Here is a 23023-nt window from a genome sequence, read left to right as displayed (position 1 = left end):
GTGTGGAATTATTTGTGTTTTTTTTTGTGTTCAATGAATATTTACCACCTATAATTTACCACTGTCTGGATAAATAGTTGTTGTTCATAGCCTGCTGGACAACAGTGACTGCAAATACACAGCTTTTCAGTAAATTAAAATAAAACTTTCTCGGAAGTTTGGAAGGGATTTGATTTGGTGGTGTTTCTCAGGCTTGTTTGGATCTACGAAGGCAAATAGAGTATCCGTCTTGCTTATAGGAACCAAGAATGAGAAGCAGATTCAAGATAAACTAAATTTATTAATTAAATTTATGAATTTATTATGTTCGCTGTAGTTTGCTGGGGCAGCAAATTAAGGGTAACAGACACTAACAGACTCAACAACCTCATCTACAAAGCTGATGATGTGGTGGGGGTGAAATTGGACGGTTATGGAGAGAAGGATGCTCCTGAAACTAAGGAGCATCCTGGACAACATCACCCACCCTCTAAATCAGCTCCTGGTCCAATACAGAAGCACACAGACCAACAGACTGAGACTACCCATCTCAAAGACAGAGCGCCACAGGAGGTCCTTTCCTGTTATTTTCTGTTCTTGTATCTGCATTTTCTTGCATCTTTTGTACAGCTTTCGCACTTTACAATATTATTTCCTTTTCATTTTATAGTTATATGTTGTGTACAGCCAAAGGCAGCCTTCCGTGTTGCATGTCAATATATCACACCATAGGAGTGAGGGTGGGTTGGCCCAGACAATTAAAGAGACTCACAAAGCTTTAATAATTAACTTCAATGCTGGTTTAAAGTCCAATGAAAATGAGCTTTAAGGATTTGACAGCTGATCCACATGTCACATGACCATTCATCAAACTTACTTTTGGCTAACTTTTGAGAAAGACTGCGGCCGCACCGCAGGGCGTTGTGAATCCTTCGGACAGATCATCTTTGTGTGGGATTTTTCCCTCAGTGTGTCTGTGTGTGCACAGGCCTTTGATCGTGGAGCTTAAAAGAGCTTTTCACCTCGAGCCCTCGCTTTTGTTCTTGACATATTGGCATTCCTGGAGTGCTGATGGCCGCACCGGCGGCCTCTGCTGGAGCCTGTTGTTAAATAAATGCCTGAGCTTAGGACGATTGTTAGTGGAGAGAGAGCATCCCCACCGGCCCTCAGCCTTCTGTTCTGGTGACACATGATCCGCAGTGTTGACCTCTGCGTGCTGTAAATAAGCTTGATGGCTGCGTAACCAAAGAACAGGTGGGAAGTCAGTTATAGGCGCCGGATAAAGCCTCGCTGGATGGAAGGAGACAGACGATAATCCATCTGAGCTCCATGTTTGGTGAAAAGTTGCGGGGAAGGACTCATTGCAGAGATTTAAACGTCACACTGAGATAAAGGACTTTGCCCTTGTGGTAGTGTTCAGGGGTGAATTTCGTCCCCAGGCGTGGTGCGTCCCCAACATGGGTCACCGCCGGGGCTCACTATATAAAAATCGATTCGGGAAAAAAAGGCACAGAGGGGACGAGAATGGGCCGATTTCTTAGAGCAGATAAAGACTGCAGAGGTTGTAGACTGCAGTGGAATACATACATACTCATTAGAGAGCAGGGATGTGCGCACAGTCAGCAGGGAATCGCTACGGCAGGGGGGGAGTGGGGAGCGGCGTCTTTATGGAGGGTCAGTATCCAACAAATGCGAGCCATAATTGGTGTGCTTATAGTAGATGATGAGTTGTGAGCGAGCGAGGACACATGCAGGTCCACACAAGCCACAGACTGGAAGGAAGGTGGTGTGTGTCTTGGAATTCACTCAGAGTTTTGCTTTGATTTAACTTGGAGTTGATTTTTGAAAAGTTCACTGGCTCACTCTCACGGTCGAACCATAGTAGGGAGGGAAGCGAGCGGCTGCCCTTTTCCTGACCTGATCCAGAAGAGTCTGAGCTTCATCCAGTATCTGTGTGGTAAATCTTACCTGCCATCGATCACTGCTCAGAGAGGATCAGGACGTGCTCACAGAGCCGTCTGCGTCTTTGATTCGTACGTGATGAATTCTTTAAGAATATTCCATGACATCACAGGAGCTTGGTGTCTCGAACAGGCTGGGTGGTCAGCCTGAGCAAGCTTTATCGCCCCAGGTGATTTAGTCTGTGATTCGGCTGTTTGACTACAGCTCATTAAAAGGGGGAAAAAATAATACAATCAATGTTTAAATCCCTGACTAATCATTTGGATTTTTCCATTAGTCTGCAGCTTCGTAGATGCTGTTCTTGGCATCTTGTTACACTCCTGTCAGCTTTGTTTTGAATATCGAGTCACTGCTTTTATGTCCTCCTTAATGAGAAAGTGAATGGCAACGCAAATAAAGATAGTGCACAAGTTAAGCTGCTACAAATAGTAGAAGCTGCAGAGCACAAAGACGTCAACATTCAGAACAATACGTCACACCACAAGGCGGCACATCGCGGACCTTTGAGTACAATGTTGCGGCGTCCAAAAAGAACGGTTGTGGTGACATGAAGCTATCGTTCAAGAGTGGAACCTAAGGAGCGCCACCCCATGACCTAACCCCAACCACTTTCTTTTTTTTCCCACACTGAACAGTCCGGAGATGCTATAATTGTCAATAGTTGGTGCCTAAAGAGTGAAAATGGGACAGTGGGCAAACTGAAGAACTGAGATAAGCCCTCTGGACCGTGTTGTGCTACTGCAGTCCTCAATGATTTTCTGTTGCGCACCACGCCAGGAAGAAGTCAAGGTTTCGCACCCCTCCCCAACTCTCCAGCGCCTCTGAAAAAGTATCATTTGTCTACAAAATTATAAGTTCACCTCTGCATGACATTGCCTCCTTGTTAACATTAAAGAAAAGAGAAAAGAAAGTAATGTAGATCAACTTACATTAAAGAATAACTCTATTTACATTGCTTTTGTCTGTAACGGAAAAGACTTTAAGTTTATCAATTTGCTAGAAATTAAAAAAAAAAAGAGTGGTTGTGCAGTAACATTATATTGTATGTTCCCCGAAGTCACATGCACCCCCACCCCACCGGCATCGCTCCGCTGCCCCAAAGGGGCACCTGCTATTTAAGAAGAACTATGCTAGCAAGATAATAAGAGTGAAGAGAGTGTAGGAAATACATTGAAAATATATATGTTAAATTCTAATATAGCAGATTTTCACTTATAGCAGATGGGTCTGGAACATAACTGCCATGATCATGCAGTATGTTTGTCCAACTCTAACCATAAAGTGTAAACTATTTCACCCCAAATGGTTTCACCTGCAGCACAGATATAAGAGCAGTGTGGCACATCACCTGGTTATCGAGTCCATGTCCGAGGCGACCATTACCCACCAGGCTCAGCTTCCCTCTTACAGTCAATTTCCCGCAGGAGCATTTACAAGCACCAATCACACGAGACACAAGCTCCATTCCGCTCTCCATAAGGAGGTGATGCAAACCGGCAGCGGCGCACGCCGTCACCCATGTTCGGGGTGTCGACCGGAACGATGATTTATGAGCCGGGAAATAACACTTACTGGAATTATGAGGAATGGGATTGTGCTTGGAGGTGATAGACTTAAACCAAGCGCTCCCTGCCTGACAAGCTCCAGGTTAGTAAACAGAAGCCTGTCATTGGTGAATGCAGAGTGGTGGAAGGTTGATAAAGGACTCTATCAGGAAGTTTCTTTTTTTTTTCTTTTATGCTAATGCTGTGTGGCTCCTAAAGGCAGCCACAGTGTGACAGGGCCCACGCTCCAGGTAATCTTTTAATGATCCAACATCCACTTTTCATATTCCAGGCTGAGCTCAGCAAACATCAAACACAAGGTGACACAGGGAGAAGTGAAGGTGGCGGAACACGCGGCAGCAGATGTGCGCCAGGACGGACCCGGGTCTTGTTAGAGGGGAAACACGGAGGATTTTTCTGGGTTGTGATTAATGGCAGCAGAAGCCGGGGCTCCTCTTTGAGAAACAAAGACGTTCTGTCCGACAAAAGAAAGGACCTAATTAGCCCTCCAACTATTCACGCTCCTGGACGACGACCATTGTAAAACAAACGCTTCCTTATCTATCTCTCTTAGCGAGTAGTTATTTAAGGCTGCCGGTTTTTCCGTTGGAAACCTCTCATTTGTCATCGCTGTCTCTCTGTGCTGAGAGCTTCTCACCAGCTCAGGAGCGGCAAAATGTCTCTCAGAACTCGCCTTCAAAAGGTTGAAGCAAAACCATCATGACTAGTGAAAGAATGCTAGAATATCAGTCGCACCATCATTGGCTCCTGGTGCTAACGGATGCGTATTGCGATACATGTGCATCCCGAAACGTGGCCTTCAAGGCAATTACTTTACATACATTTATACGAGAACTGTCACGTATTCCCAAAAGGTTTATTGTGTTGCATACTGTATACACGGAACACAAGATGCGCACTGCACAGCAACTAGCAGCTTTCAGAAACATGTCTTATGAATTACAACGATATACATGTAACATCTTACGACCGAGATCGGTTCCGACCAACTGGCACCAAATGCCATTCAAAATAGCCAAGGCGAGGGTTATAGCTGCTACTGTAGTGGTAGACTGCTGTGTGAGAGTGAGGTGCTGCTGCATAGAATTAAAAAAGAAAAAAAGCACCTGCTGGCCGTGGTCGTAAGTACAGGTGGACCTAAGTCGGATGTTACTTGTATTCCGATATCGATATTTTGAACACAGGTCTACAATCCAGAAATCTTTCATGATCACACGAGATAAAACAAAGAAGACATTTTGAAAACGCAATACGCAACATGGGAGTGGACGGGATGATGGAGGTTTTGAGTGTTGTGGGTTTTTTTTACACAGTTTAATGATAGTCTAGTTTTACTAGGTACTTACTACGTTACTAGTTTTACTACTTTCGTCCAGAGGATTATGTTAAAGGATCTTATCACAGAGAAGGTAATTTTTTTTGCCATGCTTGAACAAAAACAGCCAGATTATTATTTTGTATCCTGTTAAACAGAGTGGGATTTTATCTATATAATTCAAAATGCATTTGAAATGTTGTTGGTAGCAATGGGCTCAATTGGACAGTCAGTGGCAGTACTCATACACAGCATACACAGTCGTCTCCAGACCAATGGAGTCCAGGCTCCTTGTGCCGTTACAGTAGCACCATGACAGGAAAGCTAATTGAAATCCCGTCCCATATGTTTGGAATTACCTTGCTAACAGCAGTGAGAACACGACAATATGAGGGTGTCTCCCAAAACACGACTGTCAGTGAGGAATCCAACCACTGCACAGCGGGTCACCTGGATCCATGGTCTGATGCTTCAAAGGGTATTAACATAGGAACATATCTTCATCAGGAACAAAACTACACAAAAAACACTGTGGTTCTTTTGTTGTTCTTACAGGATGGCGGAGCCCTGACACTGCTCTCCTCATTTAGTTTCATTTTCAGCACCACATTATCTTGTAATCAGCAACGATCCAGCGCAATCACGTCTCCATCAGATGAGTCCGAAAGTAATTTTCCAGCACCGAAACCCTGCGACCTTTAACGCATCAGTGTCAGTGTTTGCTGGTCGATGGCGAGAGAGCAGTGACTCTTTCTCTTCTCTGATCCGTGAAACTATCTTTCTTCCCCCCAGATACCAGCATCCCACACAGAGAGCCTGGTTCCAACACAACTTCTCATCTGAAAGCGGAGAAAACTTTTCTGCACGTAACAGACTCTGCCCCCCAGAGGGAGTCTGGAGTCAAAACAGCCATTGCTGACTTCACAAAGTTTTCTATTAAAAACTGGGCTGGTGATTTATTTATTGTATTTTTTACCACCGGAGAAATTTCGGAGGGAAAGAGAATGCAGCAGCAGTGTTGGACATAAATATCCAGTGGGCACCGGGGAAGGTGGGAGCGGCACAAAAAGGCACTGTAGGCTGACTGTAAAGTTGCTGCTGTGATGGCTCAACTACGGGGTTCCCTGGTGCTTCTTCCCTAATCTAATTTGTTCTGGAAAAGTCTTGAATCACATAAAGTTCCAGACTGAAAACTATTTATAGTGTTACCTCGGTTTTTTTACTTATGAAAATGAAACCATGATCGCCAGTGAACCTTGGAGAGTTGGAGAGAACTGTGATTTATCCTCTCTGCTGTGGACACTTAACAATCTTCGCCTCGCTTCCGTGAGTTGCAAATCTAAGGAGGAGTTACAAAATAAAATCGGAGATCGACACCTCTGAGGCTGGAGCGCGCACTCCAGGGTTTGATGTCCTGTTGTGGGCTGGAGCTGGGACAGGGATGAGGCAAGTCTGGGACAGAGCGTTACTTGGTTTATGACTTTGTCACAGCCAAACTGCACAGAAGCGCACATTCAGAGCTGGACACGCACCGGGCACCTCTTCACTTCTGGAGAGACGTCACTCACTCGGCAACCCCTCCCACATGCAGCGGCCACACACATAGAGGAACAGCGCACCTGCAGCAGACACTCTACATTCACTCCTACAAAAGACTATTTTAAGGCTTGGAACTCATTGTTTCTTTTTCCATTCATTGTAATGGGAAAAATCGATTCAGATTTAGAACAAATTGCTTCCCGAATGGCCATCTGGAACGGATTGTGGTCGAGAACCGAGGTACCACTGTATTTCCAAAATGAAAGACGGGATCTCATCACTCCTTGCCATCAGCCATAGCATCTTCTACGTTAGCCTCAGCTAAGTGCCTGACTACAGGATTCCTAACACAGAGTCTGCTGCGACACGGTACATGGACTCAATTGCTCGCGTGAGTTAAGGGTTTAGAGGTTCAAATTTGAAATTTTGTTGTTTTAAAAGTAGTGCCGTTTTGCTTCCTTCCTACTGTAGTTGCTACAACCTTAGCATTCGTGGCATCACATTTGTTAAAGGTGATTTATACTTGAATAAATAAAAAGCTGAATCACATTTTAGCATTCAACTGTGGAGAAAGATTATTCATATTGCTGACTCATCTTGGGAAACATACTTAATATGCTTAGCATTAAAATATAACCATCAAAACAACACATTTCTGATGCAGTATCTTAGCAGTGCATACATATATACAGTGGAATCGGAGCTGTGAATGACATAGTTTAAAATCAGAGATCAGTGAATTCCAGTTAGCGGAGTCAGAGAATAACACAGTGACGTCCTTGAAAGTTATTTTTCCTCGTGACTCGTCTGGATATAAGCAACTAGACAACCCACGGGATGAAGAGGAAATGTGTTTGTTTCTTTTGTTGTACGTTGTTTTTGTACCACGATTCAAAACTTCGACTTCCTGTTTACGTTTGGTCTTGGATTATGTACTTGGAATTGGATTCCTAACTTTTGGACCTACATCAAGAGACGTCAATAAAGTGTTCCAGACACTCAAATATTACAATAAGTTTTTTGTGTGCTTCAGAATCAGAATCAGAATCAGATTTATTGGCATGGTCAGTGGAGATCCCACCAACTGGGAAAGTGCTTTGGAATAAAGTGCTGTCAAATAAAATAAAATAAAATAAAATAAAATAAAATAACAAAGGCTGATAACAAATTCAACAGTCTGACGGCAGAGGGGAAGAAGATGTTCCTGTTCTGTGAAACTTGAAAATGGAGTTAGCTTGAAAAGTTAGTCACAGTGGTTGGATAAAGTGTTCTGACACGCTTGAAATTTGAAAGACTCTCAAATATCAGAATATTTTTTTGTGTGCTTGAAAAGGCGTCTTACAAGAAAAACCAAGTAAATTCTTGACAGTTTCAGTAAGTCAGTTCTCAGCGCCCCCAAAACTTTCCACTACCTCTGTAATATTGCCGCAGCTGGAGTAAATACAGTATGTGTTACACTCCACTTTTATAACTCCTACTTGGATTTGCAACTCACAGACGCGAGGCGAAGATTGTTAAGTCTCCACAGCAGAGAGGATAAATCAAAGTTCTCTCCAACTCTCCAAGGTTCATTGGCGATCATGGTTTCATTTTCATAAGTAACCGCCTCAAGGGAAAGTCATACTTTATAGATTTTTACGAGTTATTAATCACAGTGCATCAGATTGATGGTGATTAAGAGCGGGGCCATGAAGCACGTGGAGACAACACATGATCGATGGGAGCTGGAGAGGAACCCAAAGAAAGAAAGGAGGGGCTCTGAAACACATGGAGAGGAGGTCAGCTGGAAGACTGCGCCACCGTGTTGCCCACTCACACACGCGCCCACGCGTCATTAAAAACAACTGTAATAAAGCTGCAAACTGTGAAGCACAGAACGGTGGTGAAGAAATCCTGTTTGTTTTTGTCTGTGTCTGTATTTACAGCACTCTTGCTGTGGAGTGTATTTTAATAAAGGACAGTCTGTTGTGTGTCGAACGAGGGATGGACGGGATCCAAAAGAGAGGGAGGAGAGCAGCAGTGAAATCCTTGTTATTTGAAGCAGAAAATTATTCACTCCGATGATCAGAAATGGATGTGTTTTTTTAGCTGCCGATTAGCATGTGGTGCTACGTTTAGCTCTATATTAGCATACATAGCATTGTCATGCTAATAAATGCATAAACAACAAAATATATTTTTAAAAAGCAATAAAAATGTGAATGTTTAATCCAAAATAGTTTTGTCAAAGTCATGTTATTAAAATTAGCAACACAAGTTTTAAAACATTCTTTCTATACAGACATGACCTGTATGTTCCCAGATGGGTTTTAATTTTTTTAATAGATCATCAGCTTTATGAGCATTTTTCTTGTGTGACGGAAAAGTATTATTATTATTATTATTATTATTATACATTGTTTATATATTTTTCAATCCTTAGATGGTATTTTTTTCAAGATTTAAAAGACGGAAATAATAGCAATGTTTCCCCCCTCATGGTCTGTTTTTCATGGCTAACTATTATGATGATGTTTTTCAAGTTATTGTTATTATTATTATTAGTAGTAGTGTATGTTGTAATTATTGCTTTGTTTGTGTTGACTCCTTCTGTTGATGTGTTTTTGAATCCTTTATTTATCATGACATTATCTCAGCACGTGTTAAAGACACAACTTGTCTGTTCTCCAGAGCTGCAGGTCCAGAACACAGGACCTCCTGCAAAAACACAACTCTATGTGGGTGGTCACAAATCCACTTCCACAAATACTCAATCTGTCTGTCACAGCTCCAGTGGTTCATCGATAGCAGCAACTGAAAACGTGTGGAGTTTTGGTCGTCTAATAGTCCAAAATTCAGATGCTGTAACTTGTTCTGGGTCAGGAGGATCATCTCAAGTCCGTGGAGACCCTGGAAGATGGTTGCAGGCAGATGGTGGAGGTCATTCTCCTGCAGGAACAGCTGGACAAGTCTCCTGTTGTGGGAGAAGGTGGAAGCATTGAGGGTGCTGAGTTTATTCCCAGAGAGGTTGAGGGTTTCAAGGTGGAGGAGGTTCTTCAGAGAGTCGGGGGGTATCACTCTGAGCTGGTTCTGACTCAAGTCCAGGATCTTGAGATGCTTCAGGTTTTGAAGAAAAGCGTGAGGGAGCTCTGCAAGACGATTCACGGACAAGTCCAGCCAGGTGAGGGCGTTGTTGTCAGAAAACCACTCTGCGTCTAGTTTTTCCATCAAGTTGTTCTTGAGGATCAGACTCCTAAGGGCGGAGTGGTGGAATATGTTCGGTGGAAGACTAACCAGCTGGTTCCCAGTGAGATCCAGAACTTCCAAGCTGGAGACATGTCTCAGGATATCTGCTGGAAGAAGCTTCAGTTTATTGTGGTAGAGCTGAAGGTTCTTCAGCTGAGGAACACCCCTGAGATGACTCGCCGTTATCTCGCTGAGGTTAGTGGACTGGATGGACAGTTCCCTGGTGTCCAGAGGGAGACACTCGGTGGGGAAGTGGGTCAGGGAGGCGTTGGAGCAGCTCACTTCCAGTCCTGAAGTTCCTGAAGAGGAGCACGCACACACAGTTGGACACGGTTCTCCTGTATGGTGGCACGTCTGAGAGGCAGCGCTGAAGGTGAGCAGCAGGAGCAGGAAGTCCATTTTCAACAGGGAGGCGAGGAACCAGACCATGGCTGAGAATTGGAAAACTGAACTTGAGCCGGATTTATATAATGGAGGGACTTTTGTTCCCGTCAGTCAGGACAAGTGTTGCAAGGGACAAACACAGTCGAGCAAACAAACCAGGGTGGTGACGGCGGAGAGTTTTCCAGGGTATTTAAGAAAAGTGCTTTTTTGTTTATTCTTTTGACTCTTGTAGATGTGAAGTCCAAATTATTGCCTCTGCCTCTTTTCCACGAGGTCATGCGGTGGTCTTCTTGCCCTGCAGAAGACTGTGATGGTCAGTTTTCTTTGTTTATTTAAATGTTTTTTTCTTTCCCCGCCTTGGATCAGAATGTTTTGGGGTCCTCCACAAAATAAAATAAAGATAAAAGGTGAATCATTTTTCCTGACACTAGCTGTTTTTATTTATTATGTTACAAGCTTCTTGCCTCCTGTTGGGTTGATTATAATTATGATTATTATTATTTTATTTAACATTTGACAGTACCACACATACATTTTGCCATACACTGACATTTATTTATTTATTTTTATTTTTTGGTGAATCAGACATATCTCTTTCTTTATAAAAAGCAGTTCACCAAAATTATTTTTTAAAATAAAATTTAATAAAAATAATGACAGATTTTTTGGTCTGCTTTGTGGAGCATTTTGAGAAGGTCAAACTCTGAAGAAAAAGGCAGAGACTCCAAACTCAGCTGCCATTTGAAGAGAAACTAGAGTGATATTTTAAATCCCCTCTGATAAAGACTTAGTCAGAAAAAAGAGACTGTTCTCCAAGGCTCCATATTTTAATGTTGACCTTCAAGAGCTCAAATAAACCCGAGCTTTTGGCCACTATATGATGATTACTTCTAAAAGCGCCGCATCAAAGCTCACTTTCTTTCAGTGACTCGACCGCTCGACTCTTCAGAGATTCGGGCTCGGCACACGTGACGGTTTGCCGGAGAAAAACCTTCTCCTTGTTCTCCAGCATCCACTTCCACAGGTACTTCATCGTGCCGCCGCACAGCCAGGGGTTGTTGGTGAGGTCCAGTCCTTCCTCGTCCAGCATCTTCAGCGAGTCCAGCAGACCCACCGGGATGTGGCTCAGCCTGTTGTCGTCCAGACTCAGGAGCTTCAGATGACTGAGCTGTGAGAAGATATCGGCAGGAAGTTGGCTGAGCTTGTTCCGAGCTAGGTACAGGTAGGTCAGGTTGCGGTTGTTGGCGAATACCGACGCGTCCAGCGACTTGAGCTGGTTGTTCTGCAGGTTGAGTCTTTCCAGTTTGGTCAGGGAATCCAGAGACTTTACAGGCAGCATCTCCAGCTGGTTGTTGGACAGGTCCAGGTTCTCCAGGTGTGGCAGCTTCTGAAGCAGCTCCGTGGGCATCTTCTTCAAATGATTCCCAGAGAGATCCAGCCAGGTGAGAGTGCTGTTCTCTGGAAGCCAGTCGGGACTGCCGTCTTCAATCATGTTGTTCTTCAGCACCAAGCTGTGGAGGGCCGCGTGGCTGAAGACCTCCGCTGGCAGGTGGCTCAGCTTGTTGCCGGTCAGATCCAGAACAGTGAGGTGGGGGACGCCGCGGAGCAGGTGAGGGGAGAGGCTGCTCAGCTGGTTGCTGAAGAGGTGAAGCTCCCGCAGCTGAGGGGTGGCGTTCAGGTGCCGCTCCGAGATGGAGCTGATGTTGGTGAACTGGATGGTGAGCATGTGGGTGTTCTCCGGGAGGTCGGAGGGGTATTCGCTCAGGGGGACCTCGTTGCAGACCACCTCGGCCCGTCTCTGGTAGCAAGTGCATGCCGCCGGACACGAGTCGGCTCTCTGTCTGACGCAGACCAACCAGAAGAAGACCACTGAGACCCAAAGGTTCTTCACTGCAAAAGCAAAAGGAAGTCATATTTTATCCAAAATAACAACGTGAGGGAGACCTACTGATGTCGGAGCTCCACAGAGGGATGTTTATTGGCCTCTCAGCAAAGTCCAGCAGCGACTGCAAACTGCCGAGTCGTTTAAAAAGCCCAAATTACTCATTACTCAGAGCAAACAAAGTTGCAACAGACCCGCGGCTGGAGCTGCAGGGACGAGCCGTGGAATAAAGGACATCGATGGAGGCAACCTGAGGCCCTCAGACCCACCACCTGCGTAATACTGAGGGCGAGCCAGCAGGAGGATGTGAGCGGCGCGGCGTCCGATCGTAGCAGATGGGCAACATGATGAAGCATTACATTATGTATGATGGGAGGCAGGAGCTGCAGGCTGCTCTGAAACATTTATTCCAGGCCACTCACGCCAGCAGCTCCTCCAGCACCACAAGTCCATAATCTGCTCCCCAATTCATCAGAGCTGCGAGTGCGCGACAGTTTTTATGGGAACTGTGGGCGGAGCTTGTGCGAGGAGCGTTCGGAATCAGTTCTCATTTTTGAAGCCACTGATGCTAACTATTATCAAACACACTGGGCAACAAGGTTCTCACAAGACCACCATGTTTTACTACCAGAACGAAAAGATAAATGGAAACACAAAAACAAAACAAAATTAGCTTTTACTCCAAGTCGAAAGCAGCTGTACATTTTTCGCTGACTGCGCTAATAATTTTATTTCATCACATTTTTTAAGTGAAATTAACAGGCATTTGAATTCAAATGTTTGATGACGTCAACAGTCACTTTTCAGTGTGAAAGAGAAAAAGGGTGGCAAGCTAGCAATTAGCATCACTAGCAAGATGAATCATGTGAAGTGTGAAGTGAGGGTCAGTGAAGTGAAGTTAACAAATGGCAACATGCTAAAATGGAGGATCCTGGAAGGAGGCCCAGTGACAGGGAGAGGACCAGGATCTGAGCGTCTGCAGAGGACAAGGAAGACGGTCAGGATGAGCAGGTCCGTTCACACGTGTCTCAAGTTGGTCCCTTTGAAAGCAGATCAACATTTGCCATGCTACCGTGTGTCCAAGGTCGGGACTGGATCCTCCCTCACACCACTCCCGGGGACCCAGAATAAGGAATAATGCTCATCAATGTTTGGAGTTTTTGCAATTGTCTTTGTCTGAACTCACTCCTGCTAACAGGCTCACGCTGCTGCCACATTCATTATTCATCTTCCGGGAAGCTTCAGGACACGAGGGCGTAAAACTTCAGTCCCCACGAGAGCCCCCTTTTCCTCGGGACCCCCACTACTTCACTGCTCCGTCAAAGAACTCACAGAACTCTGCTTCCATAATGGATCAGCTGCTTTTGATGCCGTTACATCACTCGGAATTTGGGAATCTTGGACGCAAAGAGGCTTTGGTGAATCATCAGTGGAGCGAGAAGTTTTGAATCAATAATAATGGATTTTAAAAACAATGGGTGTGTTGACTGCCGTGGTGCGAGCTTCACTGCAACAGAGCTTATAGAATCCACATTAAAATGAAATTAAGCTAATCTGAAATGAACGAGAAAATGATAACATAAAAACAAACGTGATGCAACACAAATGTAAAAAATATGTCACAGGTAAACACTTTGTTTATGTTGGTACACATAGAGTCACCTCTCTATTCTTGTCTACTAAAATGACATTTTAGACGGAAGGGATAGCAACCCTACATTGAAAAATATGTGCAACAAAAATGTTGAATCACGCTGAATGTTTTCTGTCATATCATTATCATAGCTCATCGAAGTATTATTATTGTTTGGATTGATCTTCAATTTTGATCCTGAAATTTGATTAAATGTACAAGAAAATAATCATTAATGGAAAATAAACAATAAATCATCAAGAATTGATCCATTTCATGACAGAAAATAAATAAATAAAAACATAATCCAATAATCCAACCTTCTTTTGATTCAATCGTTACAGTAATAGCTCATCTTCTTTATTTTTTATTTTAACTATTATTTCTGTCCAAGATGATTTATATAATAATTTAAAATGTATTAAATAAATATCAAAAAAAATATTTCATATATTTCACATAAACAATTAAATAAATTGAAGGGAGATACTGGCCTCTAAGGACCATTAACAAAGACCTTTTTCATATTTGTTATTGACCAGCTTCGTAATTTGTCACGTTTATGTCAGCTGAATGAAATTGCTGACACAAGCATGTTAAAAAGAGGACCATTATTCAAGCAGAAGGTCAAAAAAAGAAGGTCAATTTGTGTTGAAAATTGAATAAAAAGATGAGGCGGTGATGAATCGACCGTGTCACATGGGCAGGTCGAGCCTCTCTGGCAGCCATGACTGCACTGAATCAGACACAAGTGCCCTCATTCACTCTGGTCCCAGTCAGTTCAGATACGGAGTAAATCTGAAACCGGGTGGTGAGGAACAATCAGACGCCAACCACTTCAGATGAAGAGATTTAATGGAGTCATCATCCAGAGTTGTCTGTTCACATTTAACTCGCCTCGGCAACAAACCATTGGTTAAAACTAGACCTAAAGAGAAGACTGGTGCAGCGCACCTGTCTCACAACACTTCTATGTACAAACACACGACGCAAGTGAGCGTCCATCCCAGCTCACGTAGGAACAAATCAAGGCACTGGATCCTGGTCCATGAATCCACCGGTGTGTATTGATCGGGTCGGCGCCGCCAGGGTTAACTGTGCAGAGAGAGGGAGAGGGAGGGGATGTGAGAATGAGGGAGGCGACACGCAGAGTGGCAGGACATCAAACGCACACCCACACAAAATCCACAAACAATCAACAAGGAAGCAGTCGCACACAATGCAGGAGCGGAATCAAACGCTTCAGAGGGGAAACGTGCATGTGATGTTTCACACCCACTTCAGTCCGTATTCAATTAAGAATCACCCGCAGAATATAGTTCACATTTGTTTATCTGAGCAGCTACTGAAGTGGTCGATCAGCAGGGAATCTATCCCTGTCGCACATGAGGATTGCATCGCCGCCAACTGTCTTTTCTCACACCTCGTGCTGCATTCACTGACCTTGTAAGTGTGACATCTACTACTTTATAATTTGTGTTCAAATACCACTCCAGCTGAAAAGTTACCAAATTCAGAGTTGAACTGAAGACTGAAAAGCTCATGTAAAAAGATAAAAAATCCAGTCACATTTTCAGATTTTATTTTATCCCCATCTTAGATAAGAAAAAAACATTTTTCTTAAATCTTCATTTTAATTTATTTATTATATTAAATACAGAAAAGGCAAACTTTTTTTTTTTACCTTATAAAAGATTAATTATACTTTGTTTATATGGTTTTGTTTTTTGCTTGTAACCTGCACTGCTTCACCAACATCAGGCAACGATAGAAAATTAGAATTTGAGATTAGAGATTATAAAATTAGATGCCAAAATACATGAAATTAATCCAACCTTTTAGCAATTAAATATATATTCTTTATAAAAATGTAACAACGAATTCCATTTCATTCAACAGATTTTATGCACCATTATACTTGAATAATGAACAATTAATATATGTAACTTTTTTTTATATATAATACATTTAAACATAGATCTTTTCATTTGAGAATTCTTAAAGGCAAGCAAAAAAATTGCTGTAAATAATATATTAAAAGTCATTATCAATTTCTATGTTAAAAGATTCTGATGACAATTTTAAAAAGAGATAGCAATAATGATAATAATACTAATAATTAGAAATAATAGTCTATGATGGTGTGGAAGACACAATGATATTCTAACATTATTTATTTTAGAAAAAAAGTTCAAATTAAATTCAGGTCTAACAATTGAGGGTGAATGGGCTTCTCATAAGTTCTTCCCACCAAATCATCACTTTAAGTCCAAAAAGATTTCTCAATTGAATAATGAACGAAGGACGACAACTTGATTTCCAAAAGAAAAAAAAAAAAATCACACGTCCATGCTGTGTTTGGATCAAACTCATGCTCAGTTCCCTCACTCATCTCCTTCAGAAGAAAGAATCATCGTCATCATTGTCGACGTCGTCCAACGACCAACTCCAGTGGCTCAGGCCAAAATCAACCGGCCTGAAACAGCGTGGCCTCAGATTCAGTGCGATTAAGTGCAGTTCACTTCATCACCAAGAGGGGGACACGCAGGAGCGAGCTGCTTGTGTCGGGTTATTAGGAGCGGGCAGGTGAGCAAGGCAGCGCTGCTTCTACTTACAGCCTCCCAGCAAGAGAGAGACGTTAGAATGGTGAGGTCAGAGGTCACAGGTCAGTGCATGATGATGCGCAGGGGACGACTGCTGAGGGACGAGAGCCAGTTAGGTGGTCAGAGTGACAGGAGGAGGTGGTGCAGTTAGTTAGGGGGGGGGCGCTACATCTGCACAAGCTGCAGGAACGAATTACTGAGCCCTGAAACATGTGGCGCCCCACTGATGTGCACACAGCAACCATGTACCTATGTTGCTGCTCGTGTTATCTCACCCCCCGCTGTGGAATAAAAGCCTTTCCACACTAAAAATAACCTGCAGCATTTTGCGCATTTCTAACTAAATTATTCAGTTTTACGAAAGATTTTAATGCACAATAGAACAGGAAAAATGGCAGTTAATGAAGTTGAGTCAAGGAAAATATAAACAACCGATACTCAATAAAGAAATATTAAAATATGGTTTAACAAAAATTATTAGATGTACACATTTAATAATAATAATAATAAAATATCTAGAGCTAATAAGGAAACGCTACAAACAATGATGTGAGACAAACATTTTCATCAGAGTGTCACTCTCACCCTGGCTTGCCCGTCGGTGCGATGATCTTCATGGCTCCACGGTGGGAGGTCAGGCGCGGCGAGGCCTTGGGGGAGGGTCTGGGGGAGGCCCTGGGCGAGGACATGGCTGACTCCTGCGGAGGGCTATGGGCCGCAGACTGCGGGCTGCCCATGGTGGGGTGCTTTCGAGGGATTCGTTTGAGGAGGTGGCTGACCCAACGCTGCTGCTCCTCCCGACTGTTGGTCAGCAGCAGCAGCTCCTTGGCGGTGGACATGTCGTAGTTCACTGTGGAGAGGAAGATAGACGCTCAGCACCGACGCCACAATCAATGAACAATGATCATTTAAGAGTGACTTTGTCCAAAATAATGTTTTTTTAGAATAAAAATCTCATTTTAGTGCACTAGAAATGTGTATTTAAATTCCAAACTGTCTCTGTTAGAACAATGTCTGAAGTGTATTCACACAAAATTGTAATTATTTATTCAATATTATTTATTCGCATTCTTCAAGTCCATTTAAGTCCAGCTCAGTTGTAACATTTGTTATTAAAATGTATAAATAAATAAATAATAATTCAACATACTTGTTAAAAATAACAAATACATGGGCAAATCTTGAGTTGAAGTACAACCTCAACTCTCTTTGAATATAAAAAATGAGCTTTAATTACATAGATGCTCTTTATTGACCCCAAAATGGAAAATTATGAGATTAAGAAGTTAATCAAATATAATAAAAATAAAAATAGATAAAAAATAGATTAAATCTAGACATGTACAAACAAAGCAAACAATTAAGTAGTATTAAAAATATATCACCATTTTGGAAAAACAATACACTGTAATATGAAACAATATAATACCAAAATATAAATAAGATTAATAATACATTTAAAAGTGGGAAATTAACACTATGGTCTAAAAAAATAAAATATATCGCATTACATAGAATTGAAGATTTAAAGTTTATATTTGGTGAATAATTGTGGAAAAGGAAAATAATAAATTATGTGATTAAATGCAATAAACATTAAAATATTATTCAAAACTGGAAGTTCAAAACGCGTATAAATATATTACAATGGAGCATCTGCACTCATGCGTCCTCACAGACGTTTCTATCGCTCTACTTCCACTCAGGAGAGTGGGAGTGCGAGTGTACTGACCCCTGCACGGCACGATGACCTCTTCTTTCCGATCCAGGTGATCTTTGTGGCACTTGGTGTGGCAGCGACGGCACTCGAGCGCCGGCGGCGGTTTGAAGACGTGCCACAGAGGACGGGTGCAGGCTTCGCAGCTGGAGGGGAAGTGATAGAGCGTGAGGATGAACTCGTGACCCTTGTGGCTGATGTAGGCGGGCCGCTCTCCGTGCGGGGTGGGCTCCACCACCACCTCCTGGTCGCGCTTGCTCTCGCCCTCGTTGGCGTACAGGATCTGCGGGAGAACAGAAAAACAAAATGTTACCGGAGGATGTGAAGTGAAAACAGTGAAGCTCCCTGACAGCTCCAGAAAAGCGCTATTTTATTTATGCGACATGTACAAGTGCTCCACCTGGAAGATGCGAGGGATTTCTCGGGCGTCGGCGCGGTACACGTCAGTCTGAGTGACGGGTCGGACGTGGAACAACTTACTGTGGGAGGAAGAGAGACAACCCATCAGTCTCAGTGCAGAGGACAACAGTTGACGGGAACCGCTTCACTGTTGCTGTGCTCTGGGTGTTGGCCAGATGCTATACTGCCTGACCCCCAGGAACCAGTGTCACCAGCAGTTAACCAAGCCTCTCCTCATGAGTCGAGCTCGCTCATGAAAATAAGCAGGAATTTCTGCAGGTGCAAATCTTCACCCCTGAAGAGCCACACTCATATTTACAAAGTGGTGAACCCCACCCACCGACTGCACGTGTCCTGCGAGAAATCATGTCAGTGCCACCAGGTATGAGGCTACTGAACCAGAAACTACAAACAGATCTAAATGTCCCGCTCAATATGACACAGACTCGCAACTGAGACGGCTCTTTAGGTAAATAGTAGGCTTTGGGTGCTATCTCTGCTTCAGATGGTATCAGAAGTAGGATAGATCAATTGATATCAACCTCAACCTTCAGCGCCCGGAGAAGCTGGGAGGTCTGTCTTTTGTGCTAGAGGTACATTATCAATAATTCTTCCACAGTCGCTATGTTGGTTTTGGGGTTTGTTGATGTGACAAACCTTTGACTCTGGGATGCCACCTAGTGGATATATTGGTGAACAGCAATACCAACGTGAAGAAAGCGTAGCAGTATGTGATCAGTGTGTACATTTTAGGATGAAAAGGGAGAATAAATGGGCCAACTCCTCTCAAAGATAATCACAAGGATCATGTTGGTATCACCAATGTCCAGAACGCCCACCGTGGCCTCGTAAAACCTCTTCAGCGATGATGTGCTCTGATTCATTTGTTTGAAATGCGGTCCGGGCGAAGCCCTTTTCTAAATCACTTTGCGATTGAAACTTCCATCTCACTCTGTAATAACCCTAATGGGCTTAATCCTGCGGTTTACAGTCTTTGCACGTTTGAAATACGTTTGACTTTTAAACAGAGGCAGCCCTGACTCTCGCGTTCATACTGCTATGATGATGATAATTACGATAATGGTGATGCTTACGAGAGAGAAACAGAGATAATCACTAGTGCTAATCGAAAACCAGCACTTACAGGCAACCTTTAAATTCGAACTTACAACCACGTTCATCAGCGCAACATGATGTTAGCTTTAGCAAAGCAAGCATCTCAAGCAAAACATTGTTCTCACCTTAGGAAGACTCCTCACAACAACACGCACAGCAGACATGTTCTTACTTGAGAGCATTAGCTGTGATGCTAAAAGCTTGAGTACGGCTCTTAAAAAAAAGAATTATTTTGTATTTAAATGAAGCCTTCCTTACTGAACAATAATAGGACACAACTCTGACTCTTTTTGGGTGAAAACCGTCAACCTCTGTCGCTACCTGGCTATTAGCAGTTATCAGTCAAAGCACAAAGCACCAGCAGCTGCTTCGTTGGCAGAATCGGAGGCTGGCGTGGCAAGAAATGTCCCTTATTTTTCACAAGGAGGGTGCCAACCCGACTCTTCTAGAAGTCCTTCACACTTTGACTTGTATCACTCATCCATTTACAGTGTTCGTCCTAACTTGGTGTCCAAGATGAAGCCATCTTCCAGGACCCAACAAACTTGTGTCCTTATCTTCCTCTTTCAATGTCTTTGTCTGCATTCCTGCCAGCGGAGACTGAACTTCAGATCCACACACTCGGTACAAGCCCAAAGCAGCCGTTGCCTCAGACAGCATTCACATGTGAGATGAGATCATTTAGCCCCCAATAACCTTGTCCTCTACATCTCCATGAACAATGAACTCCAGCTCTCATCTGCCTGATCCTGCTGCCCTTCTGTTCACATGTCCACTAACCTCATTACCCACCTTTAACACACATCCATCCCAGGTTTGAGCAGACAAACAGACAAAACCACAGTGAATCACTCGATGCCAGCTCAGTGTGTGTACTGTATTCCTCCAGACCAAAAGGAACGAAACACCATCTCACGCATAAATGGACTTGTTGCTTGGCAACAACTTGAATTTATTCTGGTTGTCAGTGAGCATAGGTTGGCGTGACTTTGATTCGCTCCACGAAGGGTTAAAACACATTTTTAATTACAGTTAAATATGCAGCTTGGAGCTGCTACTGAGTGGTGATCAGAGAAACTTCCCCACATGACTTGATTATTCATGATTGTCGCTACGCTCATCGTCACAATTATCAACTTCCTCATGAATTATTATTAGCACCTCTGGAGGGCCGAAGTTTTAGCACTGACTAAGAATTGCCAACTCTGACAACTTCCCACCAAACTTTGAGGACAAAAGCATTTTGTAGAGCCGCTGCCTCTCGTGTTTGTGGGTTTGATTTAAGCAGGGAAATGGCAGACGTGCCTGAAAACCCAAGCACCTCGTGGTGGGAAGTAAAAATAAAATATTTATGACAATCAGTTCGTGTTTGGAGGACGGCTCTCACCTCAGAGATGAGAGAAGACTGACAACACACATCTCAGCGTTCGTTTCCCAACTGGCATGAAAAGTGTAAAACCGAACTGCACAGCCTCACTTTTCACTTTGTGATCCTCTTGGGACCGGAGCTTTAGTCTGGGGGGTGCTTTTGAAATTTCCATGCTATCTAGTACATGGCTTTTGCACAAAGACTAAAACAGAACAAATGTTGGCAGTTGGTGTTACTACAATTATTACTACTTTATTACTACTACTATATCAGTATTATTATGTTCACTGTTTTCTTCTTAAAAATTCGATTTATAAATAAAATGTGAGGAATACTGTTATAACACCACAATATGGTGCAAATACTGTACGCTGACAAACCTGTGCAAAGTGCGGCCCTGGGGCCGAATGTGGCCGTCGATAATCTACAAAACGCAATTATGATTTAGATTCTAAATATTACTTGCGAAAACTTCAAGACTTACTTTTCTATTCCCTGATTTTTCTTTACCATTTAATTCATGAATTATTTCAAATTAGTTAGTTAGTTAGTAAGTAATGGCTTTAATTTTGTGTATTGCGTCCCAAAATAAATGAGGAAAATTATTTTCAAGCGTTGTACATTACTCTTAATTGTAATAATAGTTAATACTTAAATAGATAAAACTTGCACATTTATTGATTTACAATGGAAATCTTAAGCTAAAATGTAAGAAGAATGTAAATTATATTATAATCTATTTTAGAACACATGATCTGCATTTTTATTATTTGTTCCATATTTATTTTCTTTTTCTGATATATTTTTAAATAGTCTTTCTTTATATATATACATCTTTTATAATGTTCTGGTTTGATGGTCATGCACAACAGTCCCAGGATATAATATGAAAAAAAAAAAAAAACAAATTCATGCCAATACTTGTGCTTTCATCAACCAGATCGGTTTCACCCCATGACCACTAGATGGTGCCAGATGCAATTTAGGACTGGGGGTGGGGAGCGGGAACAAATTTTGAAGGATTAAAGAATGAAAGTTCTGTCTGCACAGATTGCTCAGAAACGTCTACATTTAAATACCTAGTTTGTGAATCCAGCGCTTGTAAAGGTCATATTGACTTGAAATAACTCACTCGATGTCCAAGGTCATGAAGGGGTTGGCCTGCTCTCGATCCTGCTCGCTGTGGTAGAAGAGGATCTTCCTGCTGCTGACCACCACATACTGCCATACAACAACAATCACAGGTTAGAGAGCGAGAAGGTCAGAGAGTAGCAGCAAACCAGACCACACCTTTCTGTCCCAGCCGAAGCGCTTGGTGTTCTTGGTGGGAAGAGAGATCCACCCCTGCAGCCGGGCCTCTGCTGAGCACAGACAACAGATGGAAAGGTGAACAACTTCCAGTCACCTGGAACACTTGAAAGGCTCTTGACATTTCAGAAATGCGGCAGACATTTTGCTTCCAGGCTTGTGGAATGACTTCTTGTTCAGAGGTAAAGGGCAGGAAGTTCTGGTTCTCAGTTTTAACAATGGAAGCCAGCGGACCATTTATCCAGAGCCGATGGTGCAGAAGGTGGAATTAATATCTAAAAGTGCGGGATAATTTCAAACCTAAGTCAGACACGGCGACTTTGTCAGTTCAAACGTGTCCAGTGACGATAACAGGGGATTTCAGCAGACCTGAATTGAAAAGTCAATTGAAGAGTGAAGCACTTGTTTTGGAGAGTCGCAGAGGAGGTAGACTCAGTCAAGATCACAGGCTTTTTTAAAATCCCTCAAGTGATCAGATTGATTCAGATGAGTGTTTGTTAGGGATTACAAATGAAAAACCAAGCAATGCTGTTAACATGTCAGAGCCACACTCCATAAACTGTTAGTATGGTCAGCATTGAAAACACTATTAACTGTGTTACTACCTCCGACAAGGAGGTTATGAAGGCATTGGTTTGTCTTTTGTGTTCAAAACAACTTGATGGATTTGGATGAACTTTTTGTGTGAAATGGGACAAAGAACGGAATAGAAGAATTTTTCTATTCCGGTGTTCAGTACACAAGCGATACACACTTTCAAGGGCTCCATACTCCCTGGTGGTCTAGGGTTTAGGATTTGGTTCGGGTTCGATTCCCAGTCAGGGAATGACATTTTACTTTTTTAAAGTACTCTTTGTTGGCAGAGGTTTGCGCTCCTCGTGTGCTTTTCTGGTTCAAGGAGATAAGGTCTCGTGAAGCGCCGCCCTAGTGTTCACTGGTTTAAGACAGTCCGAAACAATTGCACATCACACTAGCATGTTAGCAGTAAAACCTAGTAACAGGATGAAATCGACATTTCAATGACACA

General features: G+C 42.8%; 3 protein-coding genes across 6 annotated transcripts in view; all 3 read right to left on the bottom strand.

The window, feature by feature from the left end:
• Nucleotides 1-8958: 8958 nt before the first annotated feature.
• LOC128768015 (leucine-rich alpha-2-glycoprotein-like) lies at nucleotides 8959-10019 on the bottom strand. Its single transcript, XM_053880521.1, has one exon. The coding sequence runs from the start codon at nucleotides 10012-10014 to the stop codon at nucleotides 8980-8982; it is 1035 nt and encodes a 344-aa protein (XP_053736496.1). The 5' UTR covers nucleotides 10015-10019; the 3' UTR covers nucleotides 8959-8979.
• A 715-nt stretch (nucleotides 10020-10734) lies between these two features.
• On the bottom strand, nucleotides 10735-12299 carry LOC128768016 (leucine-rich alpha-2-glycoprotein-like). Its single transcript, XM_053880522.1, has 2 exons — nucleotides 11918-12299; nucleotides 10735-11859 (listed from the first exon to the last, which is right to left on the bottom strand). Coding segments are annotated over exons 1-2 (987 nt in total). The 5' UTR covers nucleotides 11919-12299; the 3' UTR covers nucleotides 10735-10873.
• A 129-nt stretch (nucleotides 12300-12428) lies between these two features.
• The window catches only part of LOC128768014 (rho-associated protein kinase 2-like), a 33671-nt gene continuing 23076 nt past the window's right edge, over nucleotides 12429-23023 (bottom strand). Inside the window, exons 27-33 of one of the 4 annotated variants that reach the window (XM_053880516.1) lie at nucleotides 21979-22049; nucleotides 21821-21909; nucleotides 18205-18283; nucleotides 17820-18087; nucleotides 16673-16937; nucleotides 16100-16181; nucleotides 12429-14579 (exon numbers count right to left, since the gene is read on the bottom strand). In XM_053880516.1, coding sequence (XP_053736491.1) covers nucleotides 16151-16181; nucleotides 16673-16937; nucleotides 17820-18087; nucleotides 18205-18283; nucleotides 21821-21909; nucleotides 21979-22049 — 803 coding nt within the window. In that variant the 3' untranslated portion in view covers nucleotides 12429-14579; nucleotides 16100-16150. The remainder of the gene's footprint in view (nucleotides 14580-16099; nucleotides 16182-16672; nucleotides 16938-17819; nucleotides 18088-18204; nucleotides 18284-21820; nucleotides 21910-21978; nucleotides 22050-23023) is intronic. The other 3 variants (XM_053880518.1, XM_053880517.1, XM_053880520.1) reach the window with 3 other exon arrangements.

The sequence above is a fragment of the Synchiropus splendidus genome, chromosome 12 (genome assembly GCF_027744825.2).
Source record: "Synchiropus splendidus isolate RoL2022-P1 chromosome 12, RoL_Sspl_1.0, whole genome shotgun sequence".
Classification (NCBI taxonomy): domain Eukaryota; kingdom Metazoa; phylum Chordata; class Actinopteri; order Syngnathiformes; family Callionymidae; genus Synchiropus; species Synchiropus splendidus.
Note: the sequence above shows the minus strand (reverse complement) of the source record. Positions and strands in the feature narration are given on the sequence as shown.

What these genes read in the sequence shown, in the direction of transcription:
- LOC128768015 (XM_053880521.1), bottom strand. Translation starts at nt 10,014, where the DNA reads ATGGTCTGGTTCCTCGCCTCCCTGTTGAAAATGGACTTCCTGCTCCTG.